Here is a 23,589-nt window from a genome sequence, read left to right on the forward strand (position 1 = left end):
ATGTTGCAGGCATCAAATTCCAAATGAGCTAATATTTGCAAAAAATAACAAAGTTTACCAGTGCGAACAATACGTATCTTGTCTTTGCAGTCTATTCAATTGAATATAAGTTAAAAAGGATTTACAAATCATTGTATTCTGTTTTTATTTGCGATTTACACAACGTGCCAACTTCACTGGTTTTGGGTTTTGTACAATCCTACTCATTATTTGTGTCTTTTACTGACTGTTCATTCACACCATAACTTTCACAAGTTTACAATAAGTTCACCTCCAGTGTAAAATAAGGGAAGATGTTGAAAAAAGAATAAGTAATAACATTTGAGGACTATCACCAATAAGTTACAGTATGTCAAACTCAATATTGCAGAATGTCATAATCCATGTTATTTTTGTAGTTGTTGTTGGCTTCAGCTACAAGGAGTCTTTATGAGTTCTGTCTTTAATATCCTTGTAGTGGGGATGATGTCATCTTCAGTATCTGTCCAGTTCTTTGAAGTCTTTATCGACAAGTACGTTGGCTTCTTCCTATCCTCCACTAAACTTGATGACTTAGATTTAGACTTAGACAAACTTTATTGATCCACAAGTTAAATTGTTTATGGTTGGCGTTCCAAATGCCCTGAATTTCCCCCTGCTTTGTCAACCCGCGTTCCTTCTTTTGTGTTAAGTCAGTTTGGCTCGTTGCCTCAGGAAAGCCACTTTGTTGTTTTTGTTGGTGAACGTTATGATCAGTGTTGGGTTAGTTACTGAAAACCAGTAACTAGTTACAGTCACTAGTTACTTTATTTCAAAAGTAACTCAGTTACTAACTCAGTTACTTACACCAAAAAGTAATGCGTTACTGTGAAAAGTAACTATTTAGTTACTTCTTCTACTTTTTTTTTTTAAAGCTCCCATTATTGCCCTTTTAGCCTTCATTTCAGTACTGTTATTGTAGTGGAGAATAATACAATCTGTTGATCAACTTGACATACATTTGCATCACTGAACTCTGCTAAGCAATGTGCTCTACATACAACACACAAAGACAAAGATACAGGTAAAAGCCAGTAAATTAGGATATTTTGAAAAACTTGATTTATTTCAGTAATTGCATTCAAAAGGTGTAACTTGTACATTATATTTATTCATTGCACACAGACTGATGCATTCAAATGTTTATTTCATTTAATTTTGATGATTTGAAGTGGCAACAAATGAAAATCCAAAATTCCGTGTGTCACAAAATTAGAATATTACTTAAGGCTAATACAAAAAAGGGATTTTTAGAAATGTTGGCCAACTGAAAAGTATGAAAATGAAAAATATGAGCATGTACAATACTCAATACTTGGTTGGAGCTCCTTTTGCCTCAATTACTGCGTTAATGTGGCGTGGCATGGAGTCGATGAGTTTCTGGCACTGCTCAGGTGTTATGAGAGCCCAGGTTGCTCTGATAGTGGCCTTCAACTCTTCTGCGTTTTTGGGTCTGGCATTCTGCATCTTCCTTTTCACAATACCCCACAGATTTTCTATGGGGCTAAGGTCAGGGGAGTTGGCGGGCCAATTTAGAACAGAAATACAATGGTCCGTAAACCAGGCACGGGTAGATTTTGCGCTGTGTGCAGGCGCCAAGTCCTGTTGGAACTTGAAATCTCTATCTCCATAGAGCAGGTCAGCAGCAGGAAGCATGAAGTGCTCTAAAACTTGCTGGTAGACGGCTGCGTTGACCCTGGATCTCAGGAAACAGAGTGGACCGACACCAGCAGATGACATGGCACCCCAAACCATCACTGATGGTGGAAACTTTACACTAGACTTCAGGCAACGTGGATCCTGTGCCTCTCCTGTCTTCCTCCAGACTCTGGGACCTCGATTTCCAAAGGAAATGCAAAATTTGCTTTCGTCAGAAAACATGACTTTGGACCACTCAGCAGCAGTCCAGCTGGTGTCGGTCCACTCTGTTTCCTGAGATCCAGGGTCAACGCAGCCGTCTACCAGCAAGTTTTAGAGCACTTCATGCTTCCTGCTGCTGATCTGCTCTATGGAGATGGAGATTTCAAGTTCCAACAGGACTTGGCGCCTGCACACAGCGCAAAATCTACCCGTGCCTGGTTTACGGACCATGGTATTTCTGTTCTAAATTGGCCCGCCAACTCCCCTGACCTTAGCCCCATAGAAAATCTGTGGGTTATTGTGAAAAGGAAGATGCAGAATGCCAGACCCAAAAACGCAGAAGAGTTGAAGGCCACTATCAGAGCAACCTGGGCTCTCATAACACCTGAGCAGTGCCAGAAACTCATCGACTCCATGCCACGCCGCATTAACGCAGTAATTGAGGCAAAAGGAGCTCCAACCAAGTATTGAGTATTGTACATGCTCATATTTTTCATTTTCATACTTTTCAGTTGGCCAACATTTCTAAAAATCCCTTTTTTGTATTAGCCTTACACAATATTCTAATTTTGTGACACACGGAATTTTGGATTTTCATTTGTTGCCACTTCAAATCATCAAAATTAAATGAAATAAACATTTGAATGCATCAGTCTGTGTGCAATGAATAAATATAATGTACAAGTTACACCTTTTGAATGCAATTACTGAAATAAATCAAGTTTTTCAAAATATTCTAATTTACTGGCTTTTACCTGTATGTTTCAAAGGGCCAATTTATTTCAGGCCAGAACCAATTGACAAAACTATTTTAAATAGCTGCAACATAACATACATAAGTAACAAACAGCATAATAACACTAACACTAACACTAACCACGTTAAACCCAGATTCCGAACTAACAAAGGTCTTAACTCATTCTCTTTCTATGCCACATCAATGTGAAATGCACTCCCAACAGGTGTAAAAGAAAGGGCATCTCTATCCTCCTTCAAAACCGCACTAAAAGAACACCTCCAGGCAACTACAACCCTAAACTAACACCCTCCCTTCCACATAATACCTCTTCGGATTGTAAATAATCAAATGTAGACACTTTTTCTTATACTTTCTGATCTCTCTCTCTGTGTCCACTACTTGCTATACTTTTCCTACCAAGTCAGACCTACACTGTTTCAATGTCCATTTCTCAGATGATATAATTGTTGATGACTGTAATGCTGATATCAACCAAACCTACCCCCCCCCTCCCCCGCCTCAACCCTCTCCACATCCTACCCCCCAGATTGTAAATAATGTAAATAATTCAATGTATATACCCTGATGATTATCTTGTGTGATGACTGTATTATGATGTTAGTATATATTTGATAGTACATATATGTATCATGAATCAATTTAAGTGGACCCCGACTTAAACAAGTTAAAAAACTTATTTGGGTGTTACCATTTAGTGGTCAAATGTACGGAATCTACTAATAAAAGTTTCAATCAATCAATCAATCAACAACATAGCTGTAAACCTGGCTTCACCTAAGGAAGGCACACGTGACATACACAGAGCCTAACCAGGCAGATTTGAATTGTTGTTTTGGGCAGGAGACGGGATCTTTGATCCAAGACACAACTTACATTTAACTAAAATGTTCCTTTTCTTTGTGCTCGACAAAAGAAAAGAAGTGAGAATATCTCATACTTGCCAACCCTCCCGAATTTCAGTGCCTCTCCCTGGGACAACCATTCTCCAAATTTCTCCCGATTTCCAGTCGGACTTAAGGCACGCCCCCTCCCGGTCTGTGCAGATCTGAGTGGGGACAGCCTGTCGTCACGTCCGCTTGGCCAACCAAAAAGTAACCACAGAACACTATACCGTATAGTCGTAACACTATACCGTATAGTCGTATAGTGTTCTGTGGTTACTTTTTGGTTGGCCAACGGTTTACGTTGTATTGCGCACCCCCCTCCCCTCCCCTTCCCACACCCAGACACGCACACACACAGAGAGCGCAGAGGAAGAATCAGAAGCACGTCTCTGCTTCGCTGAAATAAAACACACTCAGATCCTCAGTTTCTAGCCGATACTACATAAAAAATAACGTAAAATAACGCAGTAACGCATCATGTAGTAACGGTAACTGAGTTACTGAATATAAAAAATAACGCGTTAGATTACTAGTTACCGCCGAAACTAACGGCGTTACAGTAACGCGTAACTTTGTAACGCGTTAGTCCCAACACTGGTTATGATGATGACAGGTGTGGTGTTATTCCTGCGTGACATTGGAATATATACTGTATATACGTCGATGTTGTGGACATCCACATTCACCCTCTTTGATTGCAAACAGCTGGCTACTTGTTGCAGTGTTGAAGCAGCAAATGTGTCCTCCTGAATTATCAGCTGCTCTGCCATTAGGCCTGCCTGTTATCTGAAGGCCCGTCATAATCGTCATGTGGGCAGGCCGTTGTACTTCCTAAATCTAACACATCATTTGAGGTATAATTTGACCCTTTTTTATCATTTTGCTTCTTTAAAACTTTCCTTCAAGTCTATCCATTAGTTTTACGGGGTGTTGCCGTATCATCACTAAGTGTTGCAGTATCCTCTCCTTCCTTAATATTTGTTTTAGTATGTCATCTCCTCACGCTCTCTATCAAGCCGAGCAAACACTTCAGTCTGCCTGGCTTCCATATTATTTAACATCCTTATTACTTCTTAGAGGCTACCTGACTCTGGAGTCCCTTCCACATCCTCCTCCTCTGCATCTGTTGCGGTGGAAGCATTTTTCCTTCCAATGTGGTTTGGGTTTGACTGCTTTGAAGCTCGAAGGTTAAAAGTGGTTAGTTAGCTTGTCTTGCTAGAGATCGACAGCAGTCGCAACTCGTCTTTTTTCGAAGAGTTACTTTCTCCCACCAAGCCAGTGGTATTAGCAAGCAGATCTGGATTTATGGTCTAAATCTGTGTTCGGAAAGAATGCAGAAATGGTCCAAAAACCTTGAATGACTACAGAGGTCTTACCATTCCCGACCTTCCTCACAGAAAGTGACATCCATCCATTTTCTACCGCTTGTCCCTTTTGGGGTCGCGCAGGGTGCTGGAGCCTATCTCAGCTGCATTCGGGCAAAAGACGGGGTACACCCTGGACAAGTCTCCACCTCATCGCAGGGCCAACACAGATAGACAGACAACATTCACACACTAGTTTAGTGTTGCCAATCAACCTATCCCTAGGTCAACCTATCCCCAGATGCATGTCTTTGAGGGTGGGTGGAAGTACCCGGAGAGAACCCATGCAGTCACGGGGAGAACATGCAAACTCCACACAGAAAGACCCCGAGCCCGGTGATCGAACCCAGGATCTTCATATTGGGGGGGGACGTGGCACAGTTGGGAGAGTGGCCGTGCCAAGAACTTGAGGGTTCCTGGTTCAATCCCCACCTTCTACCAACCTAGTCACGTGCGTTGTGTCCTTGAGCAAGACACTTTACCCTTGCTCCTGATGGGTCGTGGTTAGGGCCTTGCATGGCAGCTCCCGCCATCAGTGTGTGAATGTGTGTGTGAATGGGTGAATGTGGAAATAGTGTCAAAGCGCTTTGAGTACCTTGAAAGTAGAAAAGCGCTATACAAGTATAACCCATTTACATGCACTAACCCCTGTACCACCGTGCTGCTCAGGAAGTGACATAAAACATATATTTAAAACAAGTAGGTAAAAAAGAAAAAAGTTTAGGATATAATTTTTTATAAAATATATTGTTGCATGATCAGATAATTAAAAAGTTTAGAAGATATTTTTGTTATCAGAACTGAAATAACAGCAACATATAACATTTCAAGTGGTTAATTGACACACATTATTTCCAGAGGCCAGATCTAGTCCAGGTGTTTTAACTTTGACACCTGTGCATTACAGTCATTATGACTTGGCTATGTTGTGCACAGAGCACACTTGTAACAGATACCATGTCATGGACGTGTGTACACCTCACTCCCTGACACCTTATCAGATTGCTTGACAATGACGTGACAGCTCAGGCTTTTAGCTCATTGCCTAGTGCCATCCCCTTAATCTACGGACTGAGGTTGGAGCCCTGGGCAGGAGTAGCCAAATATGACGCACTTGAGGAGTGAAGTCGTGTGACTTGCCTGAATGTACATGACAAACCTAACTATCAATCCAAGTATACATTAATCCAGGGGTCGGCAACTCAAAACCTTGAAAGAGCCATATTGGACTATCCATCCATCCATCCATTTTCTACCGCTTATTCCCTTCAGGGTCGCGAGGCAGCACGGTGGAAGAGGGGTTAGTGTGTCTGCCTCACAATACGAAGGTCCTGAGTAGTCGTGAGTTCAATCCCGGCCTCGGGATCTTTCTGTGTGGAGTTTGCATGTTCTCCCCGTGACTGCTTGGGTTCCCTCCGGGTACTCCGGCTTCCTCCCACCTCCAAAAACATGCACCTGGGGATAGGTTGATTGGCAACACTAAATTGGCCCTAGTGTGTGAATGTGAGTGTGAATGTTGTCTGTCTATCTGTGTTGGCCCTGCGATGAGCTGGCGACATGTCCAGGGTGTACCCCGCCATCCGCCCGATTGTAGCTGAGATAGGCTCCAGCGCCCCCCATATTGGACTAAAAATACAAAAAACAAATCTGTCTGGAGCCGCAAAAATGTTTTAAATATCCGTCTTATAATGAAGGCAACACATGACGTAAGTGTCTATATTAGCTATAATAGCCTACTATCTAAAATGACTGTGTTGCAGGCTGAAGCAAATCTTTGTTCACAGAAATGTTGAAACTTAATATTTATTCGACACATTCTTACAACATAAGAAACCACTAGTAAATCATAAGCTACTCAGAAGGTGAGATAACTCCTGGAAATGACTGGCTTTTAATGGCCAAATGTATAGATGTGTGTGTCCAAGTTAAAGGCAAATGCAGCCAATATAGCCAATACAGATAATGTTGAATGAGACATGCAAAACTAAATGATATACAAAAAGGATAAAAGTAAATGATATTAAATGAGCTCAAATATACCTACAAATGAGGCATAATGATGCCATATGTACATACAGCTAGCCTAAATAGCATGTTAGCATTGATTAGCTTGCAGTCATGCACTGACCAAAAATGCCTGATTAGCACTCCAACAAGTCAATAACATCAACAAAGTGCACCAATCACACACAGCATAAAACTGTTGGTGGACAAAATGAGACGAAGAAAGAGTGGAAGATTTTACATGTAAACAAACTGTTGCATCACAGTCCACACTATGGTGAGTTCAAAAACCGACAAAATTAGTAGGACAAAACGATGTTCATCAAATACTCTCAACAGTGAAGCATACGCACACACATATTAAACAGTGGGCTTTCTAACAATTGGGAAGGTTTGTGTCATGTTGGTCCTCAAACAAAAAACATACTTAAACAAAAACAAAAAATTCCCCCATCTTTTTCCTTTTTTAAGAATGCTCCAAGGCGGCACTATATCGAGAGCCGCGCGTTGCTGACCAATGTATCTATTCTGACACAGCCAACCACATGCATGAATCAAATCAAATCAAATCAACTTTATTAGCGTACACTGGAGCTCTTAAAGGCCTACTGAAACCCACTACTACCGACCACGCAGTCTGATAGTTTATATATCAATGATGAAATCTTAACATTGCAACACATGCCAATACGGCCGGGTTAGTTTACTAAAGTGCAATTTTAAATTTCGCGCAACATATCCTGCTGAAAACGTCTCAGTATGATGACGTCAGCGCGTGACTTCACAGATTGTGGAGGACATTTTGAGACAGCATGGTGGCCAGCTATTAAGTTGTCTGTTTCATCGCAAAATTCCACAGTATTCTGGACATCTGTGTTGGTGAATCTTTTGCAATTTGTTCAATGAACAATGGAGACAGCAAATAAGAAAGCTGTAGGAGGGAAGCGGTGTATTGCGGCCGACTTCAGCAACACATACTTGGCCGGTGTTTCATTGTTTACATTCCCGGAAGATGACAGTCAAGCTTTACCATTGGCTTGTGGAGAACTGGGACAACAGAGACTCTTACCAGGAGGACTTTGAGTTGGATACGCAGACACGGTACCGTGAGTACGCTTCCAAATATTTGATCGCTTCCCCGTACGTGCGTGCCGCTATGTGCATGTCACGTAAATAATTCAATGTATACACCCTGATGATTATCTTGTGTGATGACTGTATTACAGTATATGATAGTATATATCTGTATCATGAATCAATTTAAGTGGACCCCGACTTAAACAAGTTGAAAAACTTATTCGGGTGTTACCATTTAGTGGTCAATTGTACGGAATATGTACTTCACTGTGCAACCTACTAATAAAAGTCTCACGTACGTAACTTTGGGGACTTTGGGGAAATATATGTGCTGTATGAACCTTGGGGAGGTGAACGGTACTTTGGGCTGTGGGATTGAGTGTGTTGTGCAGGTGTTTGAGTTGTATTGGCGGGTTATATGGACGGGAGGGGGGAGGTGTTTGTTATGCGGGATTAATTTGTGGCATATTAAATATAAGCCTGGTTGTGTTGTGGCTAATAGAGTATATATATGTCTTGTGTTGATTTACTGTTTTAGTCATTCCCAGCTGAATATCAGGTCCCACCCGCCTCTCACAGCATCTTCCCTATCTGAATCGCTCCCACTGCCCTCTAGTCCTTCACTCTCACTTTCCTCATCCACGAATCTTTCATCCTCGCTCAAATTAATGGGGAAATCGTCGCTTTCTCGGTCCGAATCGCTCTCGCTGCTGGTGGCCTTGAATGTAAACAATGTGCAGATGTGAGGAGCTCCACAACCTGTGACGTCACGCTACTCGTCTGCTACTTCCGGTACAGGCAAGGCTTTTTTATCAGCGACCAAAAATTGCGAACTTTATCGTCGATGTTCTCTACTAAATCCTTTCAGCAAAAATATGGCAATATCGCGAAATGATCAAGTATGACACATAGAATGGACCTGCTATCCCCGTTTAAATAAGAAAATCGCATTTTAGTAGGCCTTTAAAGCAAGTAAAAGGCTCTTTGCATCTATAGCTCTTCTCCATGCACACTTGCTTCTTATTTTTTTCCCCTTTTCCTCCACTCCTCCTAGTGTAGCCACCCGGTACTGCACAGCGCCTATGTGTCTATTTTCCAAAGGGAAGAAGCTGAGGGTAGGAGGGGTTAGAGAGAGAGAGAGAGAGAGAGAAAGAGAAAGAGAAAGAGAGCGAGCTAAGCCCCGCCTCCAGATGACGTCAGCGCTCTGCTGGAGCACGGCTGGAAGCAAACACAAGTCCACATTTGTTATTGGGATCAATCCGCGCACGGATGTCCTTGCGCACAACTTGCAGAGTGTGACTGCGTGAGAGACAGAGAGAGGGCACCAGTGAACACCACAGTGCTGCTACACATGCATTCCACATTTGAGAGGGAGTGAGAGGAACCGTGGAAAATCCACATAACTCGGATTGGATTACTTTTTCTTTTTGTTGTTGTTGGTCTTTTACACCCCTCTGACCCTTGAGAGGATACCTGGAATTTTACTTGTTTGCTTGTCTTTAGAGGTAAGTGTTTTTTTCACCGGACTGGAGTGCATCTTTTTTTTTTTTTTTTCCTCGAAGTAGAGTGACATTTCGTTACAAAAATGTGAAATTCTTTATTTCTTTTATTTTTTTCTACAACCTGCACCATAGAAGAAACTATGAGAATTCACCGGCTTGGCTCCCAAATAGAAAAAAAAATACTCAACGCCTCTTTATGTACTGAAAAAAAAAAATCATTTTTTTTAACGATAATTCCCAAAATACTCCCTTTTAACGCTATTCCTGTGCGTCGTTGATGACACGTCACACAGTAGATCGTTAAACTGGCCGCATGAGCCTTTGATGGGCGAATACACAAAGTTGATAGGATTAGGGGGAACACACAAGGTGGTTCGGGCCATGGTTCGTCGAGACCCCCCCCCCCTGTGTGTGCACGTTGAGTTGCAGCGCACATCCAGCAGAGATGCGCACCCAGAGCCAGCTGGACCTCACTCCGCAAAATGCGTCTGTCTGGAGCGCACACTGAAACTTTGCACATTTTATTTATGCAGCTCGCTGCAGCAACTTGGGAGCACAGATGCTCAAATGCACTCATGCGCAGTGGCTGCTTTCTACCCTTTTAACATGTTAGAAAGAGTACTGCATGCACCTCTTACTGGAAAGAGCTGTCAATCCGATCCTCCCTCTCCATAAGACAATAACGGTCATCTGCGTAATAAAGATACTATGTGCTGTAATGAGGTTGCATCCTAATTCCCCCATCATAAAACTGCACATCACGCTCATTCCCAGGTATTATCCAATTCAGTTCAGACAACATAAACAGTGTGTTCAATAGAGACAGGCCAGAGTAGCCTTCACTGATGATTGCCTCCGGATATAGTTCCCAGCCAATTGCTTTCATTTTAGATTAACTACTAACCAGGTCAGCATGAGCAGAATCTCACTGCATAAATCTGCGAAAGATAGCAAACACCTACTTTCAAAAAGCCGACGTACCACTAAACGTGATTTTTTTATGTCTTGTTCAAAACCTCTCTATTGCAGCAAATGAGGAAAAAATTCAGCTTTAAATGTAAAGACTAGTAAAAAAACAAAACAAAACAAAAAACAAGGAACCTTTAAAAGCTTTAAGCCTGTGGGCTAAAATGGGCTCCTTTCTACAGCTTAGCATGTCTTTTTGGTGTTTGCTTGTCAGACGGACAAACAGCACTTGCATATGTTTTCACACACATCTTGTGGTGCCTACCACCCCCATGTGGGGAGAAATCATTGCAGCTGCTACAGATCTCTCCTTTCAGCTCGCAACAAAAGAGAGACCCCTGCCTGTCCCAGGCCCCTCTATAGGCTTAACGGGGCCGACAGAATTATCATCTGGTCATCCCCATTTTAACGGGAACCCATATATCAACACAGATTGAAATGAGGCGTCGTTCTTTTGCCTGAAACCACACGGTATTACAGTGTTTTGTGAGGAATCAATCACAAAACTAGGTTAAAAAAAAAAAAAAGGTCTAATCAATGATATATACAAACACTGATTTCCCAATGGATACATACTGTGTGGTGCAAAATTAATTGCAGGATTCATGAATAATTTAGTTGTCAGCCATTACAACTTCTATGGCCCATTCTTGTCCTAAAAGCAGGATTCTTTTTTTTCCCCAATGCCTCTCTTGTGCAATGTAAAGTATATCCAGAGGGCACTAAGTAAGTCTAGGGCTGCTGTTATTGCAGACTAATGTGCATTTGAGCGTGGTAAGCTCACAATGGCTATCAGCTTTACGTGAGCATCGCATGTTCTCCGGTGAAAGGGAACTGGGTGAACGCACATACGTTTAACAGACTGCTCAATTGAACTTTACCAGGGTAAATGAAGCAGAGGCCACTTTGGCCTTCCGGAGAAACAGTGTATTAAATCGATGTAGAAAGACGTCCACCGCTTAGTATGTTTAACACCATCACCCTTAAAACTATTTAATGTGTACTAATACATGTTGTGTGTAAAATGCATTTAATATGTAATTTTAAAAAAAATCATTATGTTATGTGCATTAAGTACCCTTATGTCCAACAAACAATAGAGGTGCCATTTGCTGAAATACTAATACTATGAGTGCGGAAAAGGGGGAACAAAAGCATCCAAGACACATCATGCCACTCGCAAAATAAAAACATGTTCAGTACAGACTACATCCACCTTGTTTCAAATGAGCTAGTCGTGTCTTCCCAATAGACAGGATAGCGCTCAGCAGCAGGTAACAACAGTGCACACTAGGAATATACAAGGCTGCTTTTATGTAGCGAATCCTCTTAAATAGACCTAAAGCATATTATTCTGAGTGCAGATAGTCCTTGCTGGTTTCTCTTGTTAGAGTCCAAATCAGAAACTTGATTGCCTGTAATTCCAAATGATTGGCGGTGAAGCCCTGCAATATTTGTCACTGAAATATTAGGTGCCACATTTAAAGTTGAGTCTTACAGACGTAGCACATATTTCACTCTAAATCTCATGTTCCAGGATTTTAATTTCTCCTCCACCTGTTCGGCCCTCTTGTCCCAGAAGTTAGTAGTGGTTGTCTGTAATTGACAACTAATGTGCTTGCTTAATGGGAAAAAAACAATTATTTTTCAACAGCATTGTATCAATTGCCATTCGCTTACAAGCATCCCAATTCCCTAATGCTCTCTTATTTAAAGCAACAATCTGCTAAATGGCTGGGGCCCTGGTTCCTGATGTACTGTTTTTATACGAGAAATGGGATGCCAGCAGGTCTTTGCATATCAGGATGCAAAGCTATTGTGTGCCAAAGGAAAACAAAACGTTTTCCAAGGTAAAGGCAATTTTATATTCATGAACAAAGCACTGTTCATAACTTGTAAAGAGGGGATGAGGTGGGGCAAAGGGGTCACAGTGAAGCACGGGATGACATGGATGGATGCAACACCCTTGGTCCTCATATAAAATTCAAATGGCATGTTAACAATGTAAGCCTTGACTGGATTGTCCTTTCATGTAATATGATGGGTCTAGTTAGGGCTTTTGACTTTTTTATTCCTCTATTTCTGCATTTTTCAAGTGTGGAATAAAATATGTATTAAAAAAAATTGTGAACTGAACTCACACGAACATATGGGTTAGGGTTATTGATTATTTTGTAAAACCATGCAGTCCAGATTTTATACATTTGTGTTAGTTACGCTCATTAAATGATTATGATTAATCAAAGCAACACAATATAAATCATAGCTTTTTTACTAATAAAATAAATCAATTAATTAATAATAATTAATAATAATTAATCAATTAACCGTTGCAGCCCTCAGAGTCAAGTGACTTAATCAAAACCCCAAATAATATATATTGTAAAAATAATTATAGAAGGAATGTTGTATCACATATTAGTGTTAGATTAGGTTTTTGAATCAGCTTTATTGCTTTATTTTACTTCACTCAATCATAGTGGTTTTGCACAGGAGCAAATGTGACGGATACAATAAATATTGAAAAGTTGTATTTAATCTTGAAAGATTGTGTGCTAAATGTATTTCTTTTTTGTTTTTAGGACACCAACCCAGGTGCGAAAAGGGCCAAGCATGAATCAAGTTCCAGGTGCATGAGGGAGGCTTGCCCTTTTCACCATTTGTCTCCTTAAAAGAAAAAACTACCTTCCTCTACGCCCGGGACCACAACCGGAGCTCAGGATTCATGTACATACAAGCTTAACAAGAGAGAAGAAGATTCTGGTTACCTTTACCAGCTGGAGTACATAAGCAAACAGGCCTTGATTGAGCCTGCGGCAAAGGGGACTGGCATGGGTCAGACCAGCTTTGTGTCAACCCATCATGCATGTCGGGGCTGATTGCAGAAAGGAGCCTGTACAATAACTCACAAGATTGTCATGACACACACCTAATCTACGGTTATGGCTACTGAGCTTGACAAATTCAACACCCATTAGGATTTTTAATATCGCAGAGCACAGGCTTTGACACTGAGAGGGGATGCTTATCCAACAAGCTTATCTGTCATGGTAAAGGCAGCGGAAGCATGAGCCTCTGAGAACACAGAGGAGGTCATCGTCCTAACAAGGATCAGCTCTGCAAACACTGACCAGTCAGGATATCACCGGAAAGCCCTCAGACAAACTTTTCCCTATAGAAAGGATAACAGAAGAAGTTCTTGATTGGAGTTTTGGTGAGCGGAAAGGATTTACCACCTTGTATAAATCAGGTATGCTACATTCCATCTCACTAAATGAACAATTCATTGTGACATTTGTGCGTGTAGTTTGAATCTGAATGTATAACAAAGCAATGTATCGAGATTGATTAACAATTGATTGACATCGGTGGAGTTACATTACAATTGGTGTACACAACGCATACAAATGTGATTTTATTTCTAATTTGTCATTCCAACTTCTCAAAACATATCCATTAGTTATTGTGTGTACACAGACATAACTTAGAATGTATTTCAGCACTTGAACAGTAACTCAACAAAGAACAACTTTGTTTTCTGATTTGGTATGTAGCAATGAAAGGAAGCCTTGAGGTACAGAAGCGTGTAAGACAACGAGGGAATGCTATTAAATTTCACACGTCTAAACCGCCTTTAGGAACAGAGATGCAATTCATAGACGGCATGAAATGAGCGCTTACTAATACTGGTTGGCTTTCCACTTCTTCTCAGTATCGCCATAAATGAGGCACAATACCAAATTTTAAGTACCAGTAGATAAACATGTTTGAGAGGAAGAACGTTAACTGACCCTTCCAAGTGCGTAATCTAGAATGTGGTGCAGACACCATTTTAAGACGGCAAATATAAGACCAGGGATTTGACCCTCTTTTAAAGGTATTGTGCATTAAATGTATTCCTGTGTCTTCTCCCTAGGGGCCTTTGAGTGATTAGACTGCAGAGGAACACAGCTTCAAGATGATGCATCAATGCAAGGCCTTTATCCTCTCCCTCATCAGGGTCGGACTGCTGCTGGGTCTCGCTAACCCACTGGTGACCTCTGCCTCATGTCCCTCTGCATGCCGCTGTGATGAGACCTTCATCTACTGTAATGACCGTGGTCTGACTTCCATTCCTACTGGTTTACCTCTGGATGCAACAGTGCTCTTCCTGCAAAACAATCGCATAAAGAGCTCAGGAATTCCCACAGAGCTCCGCAGGCTCACAAATGTAGAGAAGATCTACCTTTACTGCAACAATCTAGATGAGTTTCCCACTAACCTTCCCTTTGGACTTAAGGAGCTCCATCTCCAGGAGAACAACATTCGCATGATTACACACGAGTCTTTAGCCCAGATCCCCTTTATTGAGGAACTACACTTGGATGACAATTCTGTGTCAGCGGTCAGCATTGAGGAAGGGGCTTTCAGAGACAGTAATCACCTTAGATTGCTTTTTCTCTCGCGAAACCATTTAAGTACTATCCCTTCGGGCCTACCTATGAGCATTGAGGAGTTGCGCTTTGAAGACAATCGCATCTCATCAATCTCAGAACAGTCACTGCAAGATCTCATCAACCTGAAACGGCTAATCTTGGATGGTAACCTGCTCAATAATCGTGGGGTTGGGGAGATGGCTTTCATCAACTTGATTAACCTGACTGAGCTCTCACTCGTGAGGAACTCCCTGACATCACCACCAGCTAACCTGCCGGGCACAAGTTTGGAGAAGCTTCAGCTTCAAGATAATCACATTAATCGAGTTCCACCTGGAGCGTTTGCCTTCCTGAGACAACTGTATCGTTTGGACTTGTCTGGTAACAACCTGAGTAGCCTCCCACAGGGTGTATTTGAAGATCTGGACAATCTCACACAGCTTTTGCTACGCAACAACCCCTGGCAATGTACTTGCAGGATGAAATGGGTACGTGACTGGCTCCGGTCGTTACCGTCAAAAGTGAATGTACGAGGCTTCATGTGCCAAGGCCCTGATAAGGTCAAAGGCATGGCACTCAAAGACTTAACTACAGACATGTTTGACTGCACAGATTCAGAACTTCCTACGTATGAGACGAGCACAGTCTCCAACACTGTGCGCCCCTCACAGCCACAGTGGCCCTTATTTGTGACCAAAAGACCTGCAGTAAAAGGACCAAATTTGGGCAAAAATTACCACGGCACCACCACCTCAATAGGAAGGAAGATCATCACAATCAGTGTGAAGTCAAGCAGCGCAGATACAATTCACATTTCCTGGAGGGTATCACAGCCCATGACTGCCCTGCGGCTCAGCTGGCTCAAGCTGGGACACAGCCCTGCATTCGGCTCCATCACAGAGACAATTGTGCAAGGGGAGAGGACTGAATACCTGCTCACTGCACTGGAGCCAGAGTCTTCCTATAGGATATGTATGGTTCCCATGGAGACCAGCAACATCTACTTGTCAGACGAGACCCCCGTTTGCATTGAGACCGAGACTGGCACTCATAAATCCTACAAACCAACCACTACTTTAAATAGAGAGCAGGAGAAAGAGCCTTACAAAAATTCCAGTCTGCCTTTGGCTGCCATCATTGGAGGGGCTGTTGCACTTTTGGCAATCATCATGTTGGCATTGGTGTGCTGGTACGTCCACAGAAATGGGTCACTTTTTTCCAGGAACTGCACCTATAACAAAGGTCGCCGGAGAAAAGATGACTATGCCGAGGCAGGCACAAAGAAGGACACCTCAATTCTAGAAATAAGAGAAACTTCTTTTCAAATGATTCCTATAAATCACCTGCCTGTGTCCAAGGAGGAATTTGTGATACACACAATATTTCCACCAAATGGCCTGACTTTATACAAGAGCCCACACAGCGAGAACAATATTAACAACAGGAGCTACAGAGACAGTGGAATACCAGATTCAGATTATTCCCATTCATGATATTGCACACAGACATTCATGATGAGCGTGTGCTGTTATACAGAGACTTACGGCAAAACTTCTACAAAACACTGGATCTATAAGACTAAAGAAGCAATGTTCTGTACATTTGCCATATAATTTATATTTAAGGACATTTTATGAAGACTGAGAACGTTCCACCTGCAGGCCCTCACTGAACCATCGGTGGGTTTAGTTCTGCAATTACATTTTAGGGATTTGTAGTAATTTGTACTGTATTTCCTTTGCTTAAAAATGATCGACCAGCTAAAAAGAAACGATATTCTACTGAGATATGATGACTTGTCAACTGTGAAAGTGGGTTTTCATTGCTGTGGTGAACAATCAGACTTTAGAAAACCTTGTAGTATAAGCACAGGTCATTATTTTCACATTGTGGCTGTATGGGAAAAAAAAGTCAAAAAAAGAGGCATAACAAACGAAGGTACAATTGATCAATAAAATTCACAAATCAGGCATGTTGCCGTTTTAGAAGAACAAACAGCAGTGAGCTGTCTCATTTACTACTGACCAAGAATATAGTTGTGATTTGTATGTAATACAAAACACTACAGATGAGGTGCCATGCTTTATTTCTCTACTTTTTTAAGTGTGTATTTTGTTGCAAGTGGGTAACACAGCAGAGTAACCCGAGCAGGACATGTGTGTCGTTTATTCTGATAGGATTGTAGGCCACAGCACAGGGCAGATAAAGCACATTGACTTTAAGGGACTCCTCAAAACAAGAAGACTGGACAGGCTGACACAGGACCCCCCACGATTTCTATTTGTACAAGCCAACAACGGCCAATTGACAATGGTGGCATTCTTTAGTACCGTGTACCCTACGTCACTCAAGTCAAAAGGCTAACTCTACATTAGAATGATCACAGTGTCAGCTATCCCTTGACAGAACTACTATTTTACATTGTTTTCAAAGTGAACATGTTTTTTGTTGCCACAATTTGAAATTACCTGTTCTTCAAGTATGAAAACCAAAGTGCATTGTTTGCCCTTTGGCCAGTCTTGTATGTGCCTTGATCCAATGCTTATTGTATTTAGCTTTTTAAGGAACCAGTGACTTTTTCATACACACTTGGATATGAAGTATTGGTCATATTACAAAATAAAAAAATACAAAAATAGCATTGCATCATTTCTGACCTACACTGATCATTTGTGATTAAAGCACACTGGCATTTTTGCTAATAGATTTAAACATATTTGTGTTTTAAGATATGTACTTTTTAAGAACAGACAGTACATTAATAAACATGAAAAAAAAAGTACATCTATATTAATTGTGATTACTTTGCTGATCAGTTTGCCAAACTGTATTTGTTTTTGTTTTCTTTGGCAATGTTTGATGCTAAAATCAACACAGTAGAAAATCTAACAAAACATCACAGGTCATCACTTTAGTCTTAGAGTTCTGCTCCTCTTGCCTCCACCATGTAAATATTGATGAGTCTCCGATACAATTTGTATTGCACGCAAATATATGTTTAACAATTGTGTTTTATCTCTTCCTAATTTAAAACCTACACATTTATGTTAGTTTGTGCTTCCAATTGGCATTTGCAATTGTTTACCTTCGAGATATTGGACCATTTGGAACAAGACATCACTAATGAAACTTTTATAGATTCACAAAAAGGTACATATTTACACTTTCTATTACATGCAGTACAGGCTTTAAGTACACGGACAAGTTGCAGAAAGATTCTCAAGTGTTTCTGTTGGGACCCCACAATCCATACTAAAGTATCAAAATCGCACATTTTGATACTTATACTTTATATATATATATATATATATATATATATATATATATATATATATATATATATATATATGGGGGTGTGTGTGTTGTGTATGTGTGTGTGTGTAATCAGGGTTTCCCCTACATGTAAACGATCGTGGCACAGCGCCACACCTTCTAAATATATTTTTTAATTATTATTAAAAAAAAATGAACATCCATCTTTTTTCTACCGCTTGTCCCGTTCGGAGTCCCAGGGGGTGCTGGAACCTATCGCAGCTGCAATCGGGCGAAAGGCGGTGCACACCTTGGACAAGTTGCCACCTCATCGCAGGGCCAACACAGATAGATAAACATTCATAACATGAAATCACTTTTAACGTGAAAACAAAATTAAGTGATAAATTGTATGAATGGATGTACCGTATATAGTCTATTATTTACGTACTATCGGCTATAATAAGTTTGAAAAACAGCTCAAATATAAAACAAAAAAGTATTAATTGCTTTATTTTGGACAAAAAAAATTGTGCATCAAAATCGCCTGTCAGCAGCTGGTCGTGCATCTAAACCAGAGATCCCCAAACTACGGCCTGCAGGCCTGATATGGCCCCCAAGCGTCCAAAATCCGGCCCGTGGGAAGTCCCAAGTTAAAAAAATTAAAAAAATGTTTTATTTTTTTAAATTTTTTTTTTTTTTTTTAATTTGTCCTTACTAGTCCATTTTCTACCGTCTCCTAGCCACTCAGGCAAATCATATTGTCCAAAAATGCATTTTACCATCAATAACGTGACATGCAGCAAGTGTGCTCTTTAAGTTAATTAGTGCGCGAGTAATATATATATATATATATATATATATATATATATATATATATATATATATATATATATATATATATAGATAGCATGGCCCCCAGCCAAATTGTTTTACCCCATGCATAATATATATATATATATATATATATATATATATATATATATATATATACACACGCACATATAGACACATATACATATATACACATATACACACATTATATATATATATATATATATATATATATATATATATTATATATATATATATACACACACACACACACACACACACACACACACACACACACATACATACATACATACATACATACATATATATATAGCGCGGCCCCCAGCCAAATTGTTTTACCACAATGCATATATATATACACATACATAGCGCGGCCCCCAGCCAAATTATTTTACCCCAATACGGACCCGGAGTCAAAAAGTTTGGGGACCCCTGACCTAAACAGATGACAGCGGGTAAAAGTAAGGAGAGAAAATTGAAGAGAAAGATATTGTAAGCGAATTAATGCATTTCTTGTTCAAGCCTGTGTAAACTACTCTGGATCTTTTGACATTACCACCGACAATAATGTCTAACTACGCCGTGTGCATCTTTGAACCTCAGTTTGGACGTCCCCGTGTGTGTGTGAGTTTTCTGCAGGCACTCCAGTTTCTTCACACATTCCAAAAATATGTACCGTATTTTTCCGACTATAAGTCGCAGTTTTTTTCATAGTTTGGCCGACGTATAAGATTTCATGGGATTTAGTGATTAGGAGTGACAGATTGTTTGGTAAACGTATAGCATGTTCTATATGTTATAGTTATTTGAATGACTCTTACCATAATATGTTACGTTAACATACCAGGCACGTTCTCAGTTGGTTATTTATGCGTCATATAACGTACACTTATTCAGCCTGTTGTTCACTATTCTTTATTTATTTTAAATTGCCTTTCAAATGTCTATTCTTGGTGTTGGATTTTATCAAATAAATTTCCCCCAAAAATGCGACTTATACTCCAGTGCGACTTATATATGCTTTTTTCCCTCTTTATTATGCATTTTCGGCCGGTGCGACTTATACTCCGTAGCGAATTGTACTGTGTGTGTGTGTGTGTGTGTGTGTGTGTGTGTGTGTGTGTGTGTGTGTGTGTGTGTGTGTGTGTGTGTGTGTGTGTGTGTGTGTGTGTGTGTGTGTGTGTGTGTGTGTGTGTGTGTATAAATATATTAGGGTTATCCTGGTACTGGTACCCAAATGTATTTCGATACTTTTCAAAATAAAAGGGGACCACAAAAACATGTCATTTTTGACTTAATTTCAACAAAAAATCTTACGGTACAATAAACATATGTTTTTTACTGCACTCAAAGAACAATTTCAGAGGATTAAAATGAAAATTAAAAGGCATTAAACACATTGGGCTTTTGTTGGTGCACTCAAAGAAGAATTTACAATTGTATATAGTACATATAGCCTGCCTTAATCTAGGATTAAGTTAGAATAGAAAATTAAGATTTACTGACATTCTCTTAAATGCTTGATGTTTTATAGCTGCCACTCTTGGTCTGTGCTTTAAGAAAAATACAATCATTAGTAAATACTGAGAAAATAAGATAAGACATGTAGCAGTTAAAACACACATTGTTAAGGATAAAACACAAATTGTAGCAATTTGTTACAAAATTCAATCATTTGACCTGCATTGGTTTGACCCCGTAAGGGACAAGCGGTAGGAAATGGATGGATGGATGGATGGATAGTTTTCTACCTGGGCAGTTTTGTCTCCGCTAATAATTGGCAACAAGTCAAGCAGCTGTGTGCGCGTCCACATATATGTATGTGCACAATGGAGGAGCTGGTTAACAACATTACCTTTAAACTCATTGTGTAGGTATGGATGATTGTTATTTAAATGTTTACGACGCTTGAAGCAAAGGTGGTAATACTTTGCCACCTTTGGCGAGGCATGTTTTAAAGCAGCATGGTGCTTCCGTGTTTAGTGTCACCTTGATTGCTAGTTTTGAAGCCTAGATGCATCCATATTGCTCTTCACGCACCATCTTTATTAACCAGCAGAATTGCCTTTATTTGCCATTTTTCCGCTCCACACTATTTCTGCTTGTGCGCTCTGTGAATATACAAGAATAAAAACCAAAGACTATAAAAATGGGACCCATTACCTCCCTGCTTGGCACTCAGCATCAAGGGTTGGAATTGGGGGTTAAATCACCAAAATGATTCCCGGGCGCGGCCACCGCTGCTGCCCACTGCTCCCCTCACCTCCCAGGGGGTGATCAAGGGTGATGGGTCAAATGCAGAGAATAATCTCGCCACACCTAGTGTGTGTGTGACAATCATTGGTACTTTAACTTTAACTTTAATACACACTGAACGTGCTCCTCTGCTCTGTACGTCAACGCCGCACGGCAGCATGCAGATATAAAAAAGGACCAGTATTTTCAATGGCAGTTTAGCTCCGTGTTTAAATCATTAGTACCGCAGTACTTTATTGGTAGCCGTATACTGTACAACCTTAAATGTTATACATACATACATACATATATACATACACATATATATACATATACATACACACATATATATATATATATATACACATACACATATATATATGTATACATATATATATAAATATATACACACACACACACACACACACACACACACACACACACACACACACACACACACACACACACACACACAGCATTATTGGCTTTATTTTAACCAAAAATCGATACATTAAATATGTTTCTTATTGCAAGTTTGTCCTTAAATAAAATAGTGAACATACAAGACAACTTGTCTTTTAGTAGTAAGTAAGCAACAAAAACAAAGGCTCCTAATTTAGTCTGCTGACATATGCAGTAATATATTGTGTCATTTTCCATTCTATTATTTTGTCAAACTTTTAAGGACAAGTGGTCGAAAATGAATTATTAATCTACTTGTTCAGTTACTGTTAATATCTGGTTATGTTCTCTTTTAACATGTTCTATCTACACTTCTGTTAAAATGTAATAATCACTTATTCTTCTGTTGTTTGGATGCTTTACATTAGTTTTGAATGATGCCACAAATGTGGGTATCAATCCGATACCAAGTAGGTACAGGATCATACATTGGTCATATTCAAAGTCCTCATGTGCCCAGGGACATACAGTATTTCCTGAGTTTATAAACATACCGTATTTTCCGCACTATAAGGCGCACCGGATTATAAGGCGCACCTTCAATGAATGGCATATTTCAAAACTTTGTTCATATATAAGGCGCACCGGATTATAAGGCGCACCTATGCATCCATTAGATGGAGCTGCGCTAAAGGGAATGTCAACAAAGCAGTCAGATAGGTCAGTCAAACTTTATTAATAGATTACAAACCAGCGTCTGACAACTCTGTTCACTCCCAAAATGAATAAACAGCTGATTTACTTGTGTTACGGTAAATCAAACGTTAGTGCAATCACAATATAGTAACACTCGAAATAGTGCAGCGCAATAACAATATCAATAACTCAACGTTGCTCAAACGTTAATGTCACACAACACAACACACAAAATAAACATGTAAAGCTCACTTTATGAAGTTATTCCTCATCCACGAATCCCTCGAATTCTTCTTCTTCAGTGTCCGAATTAAACAGTTGGGCGAATACGGCATGTCTCGTCGAAGTCGTCATTAATGGAGTGAGTGTCGCTGCTGTTGTCTAGCAGTTCAGTGACAATTCCTGCCTTCCTGAAAGCTCGGACCACAGTTGAGACTGATATACTGTATCAGCCCAGGCATTTACGATCCACTGGCAGATAGTGGCGTATGTCGTCCGGCGCTGTCTTGGTGAACGTGTGTTCGCCTTCTGTCATCCGTGTTCTACTGTGTGACTGATCGCTTTGAGTTTAAACTCTTTGTCGTAAGCGTGTCTCTTAATAGGAGCCATTTAAGGGTCTTTACATAAACACACAAATGGAAATGAAACGTCATATTTCCCAGCATGCACCGCGCGCTTCTTATTCTACGGGGGCGGCTGCTTACCATAGAAGAAGAACTTCTTCTTCTACGGGGAAAAAGACGTTGGCGGCTGTTTACCGTAGTTGCGAGACCTAAACTTTATGAAAATGAAGTTTAGGTTTGTTGTGGCTCAATATTGGTCCATACTGTATATAAGGCGCACCGGATTATAAGGCGCACTGTCAGCTTTTGACAAAATTGGAGGGTTTTAGGTGCGCCTTATAGTGCGGAAAATACGGTAATATAAATGAAAAACAAAACAAAAGAAGATGTTGTGATGCCAAAAAATATCGACGTAATCATGGTACTATCGACTAGATACGTTCCTGTACTTGGTATCATTACAGTGGATGTCAGGTGTAGATCCACCAATGGCGTTTGTTTACATTTTGACCCGGGTGAGCTACGGTGTGTAGTGAAGCATGTTTAGCTATTCCTCGTCCTGCAGGCATGATACTTGTAAGAAACTTACTTTATTTGTCGCCATAAAGACCAGGATTAGTGATTTAGAAGTAGCTAAAACACTGCAGACTGGGGCTGGATTTTAGCCGCTAGCTAGCTAGCCATGTCTTAAAGCACCTCTTCCGGTGGGAGTCAGTGTTATAACTTCACCTTTATC

The 23,589-nt window shown here is 40.4% G+C and overlaps 2 protein-coding genes across 2 annotated transcripts in view; one reads left to right on the forward strand and one right to left on the reverse strand.

Annotated features, from left to right (window-relative positions):
- macrod2 (mono-ADP ribosylhydrolase 2) overlaps positions 1 to 23,589 on the reverse strand; it is a 1,158,848-nt gene that overhangs the window by 1,007,293 nt on the left and 127,966 nt on the right. The gene's annotated exons all lie outside the window — the stretch shown is intronic.
- flrt3 (fibronectin leucine rich transmembrane 3) lies at positions 9,224 to 17,534 on the forward strand. Its single transcript, XM_061960227.1, has 3 exons — positions 9,224 to 9,472; positions 13,018 to 13,685; positions 14,352 to 17,534. The coding sequence occupies exon 3, from the start codon at positions 14,394 to 14,396 to the stop codon at positions 16,341 to 16,343; it is 1,950 nt and encodes a 649-aa protein (XP_061816211.1). The 5' UTR covers positions 9,224 to 9,472; positions 13,018 to 13,685; positions 14,352 to 14,393; the 3' UTR covers positions 16,344 to 17,534.

This window comes from Nerophis lumbriciformis, linkage group LG02 (genome assembly GCF_033978685.3).
Source record: "Nerophis lumbriciformis linkage group LG02, RoL_Nlum_v2.1, whole genome shotgun sequence".
NCBI lineage: Eukaryota > Metazoa > Chordata > Actinopteri > Syngnathiformes > Syngnathidae > Nerophis > Nerophis lumbriciformis.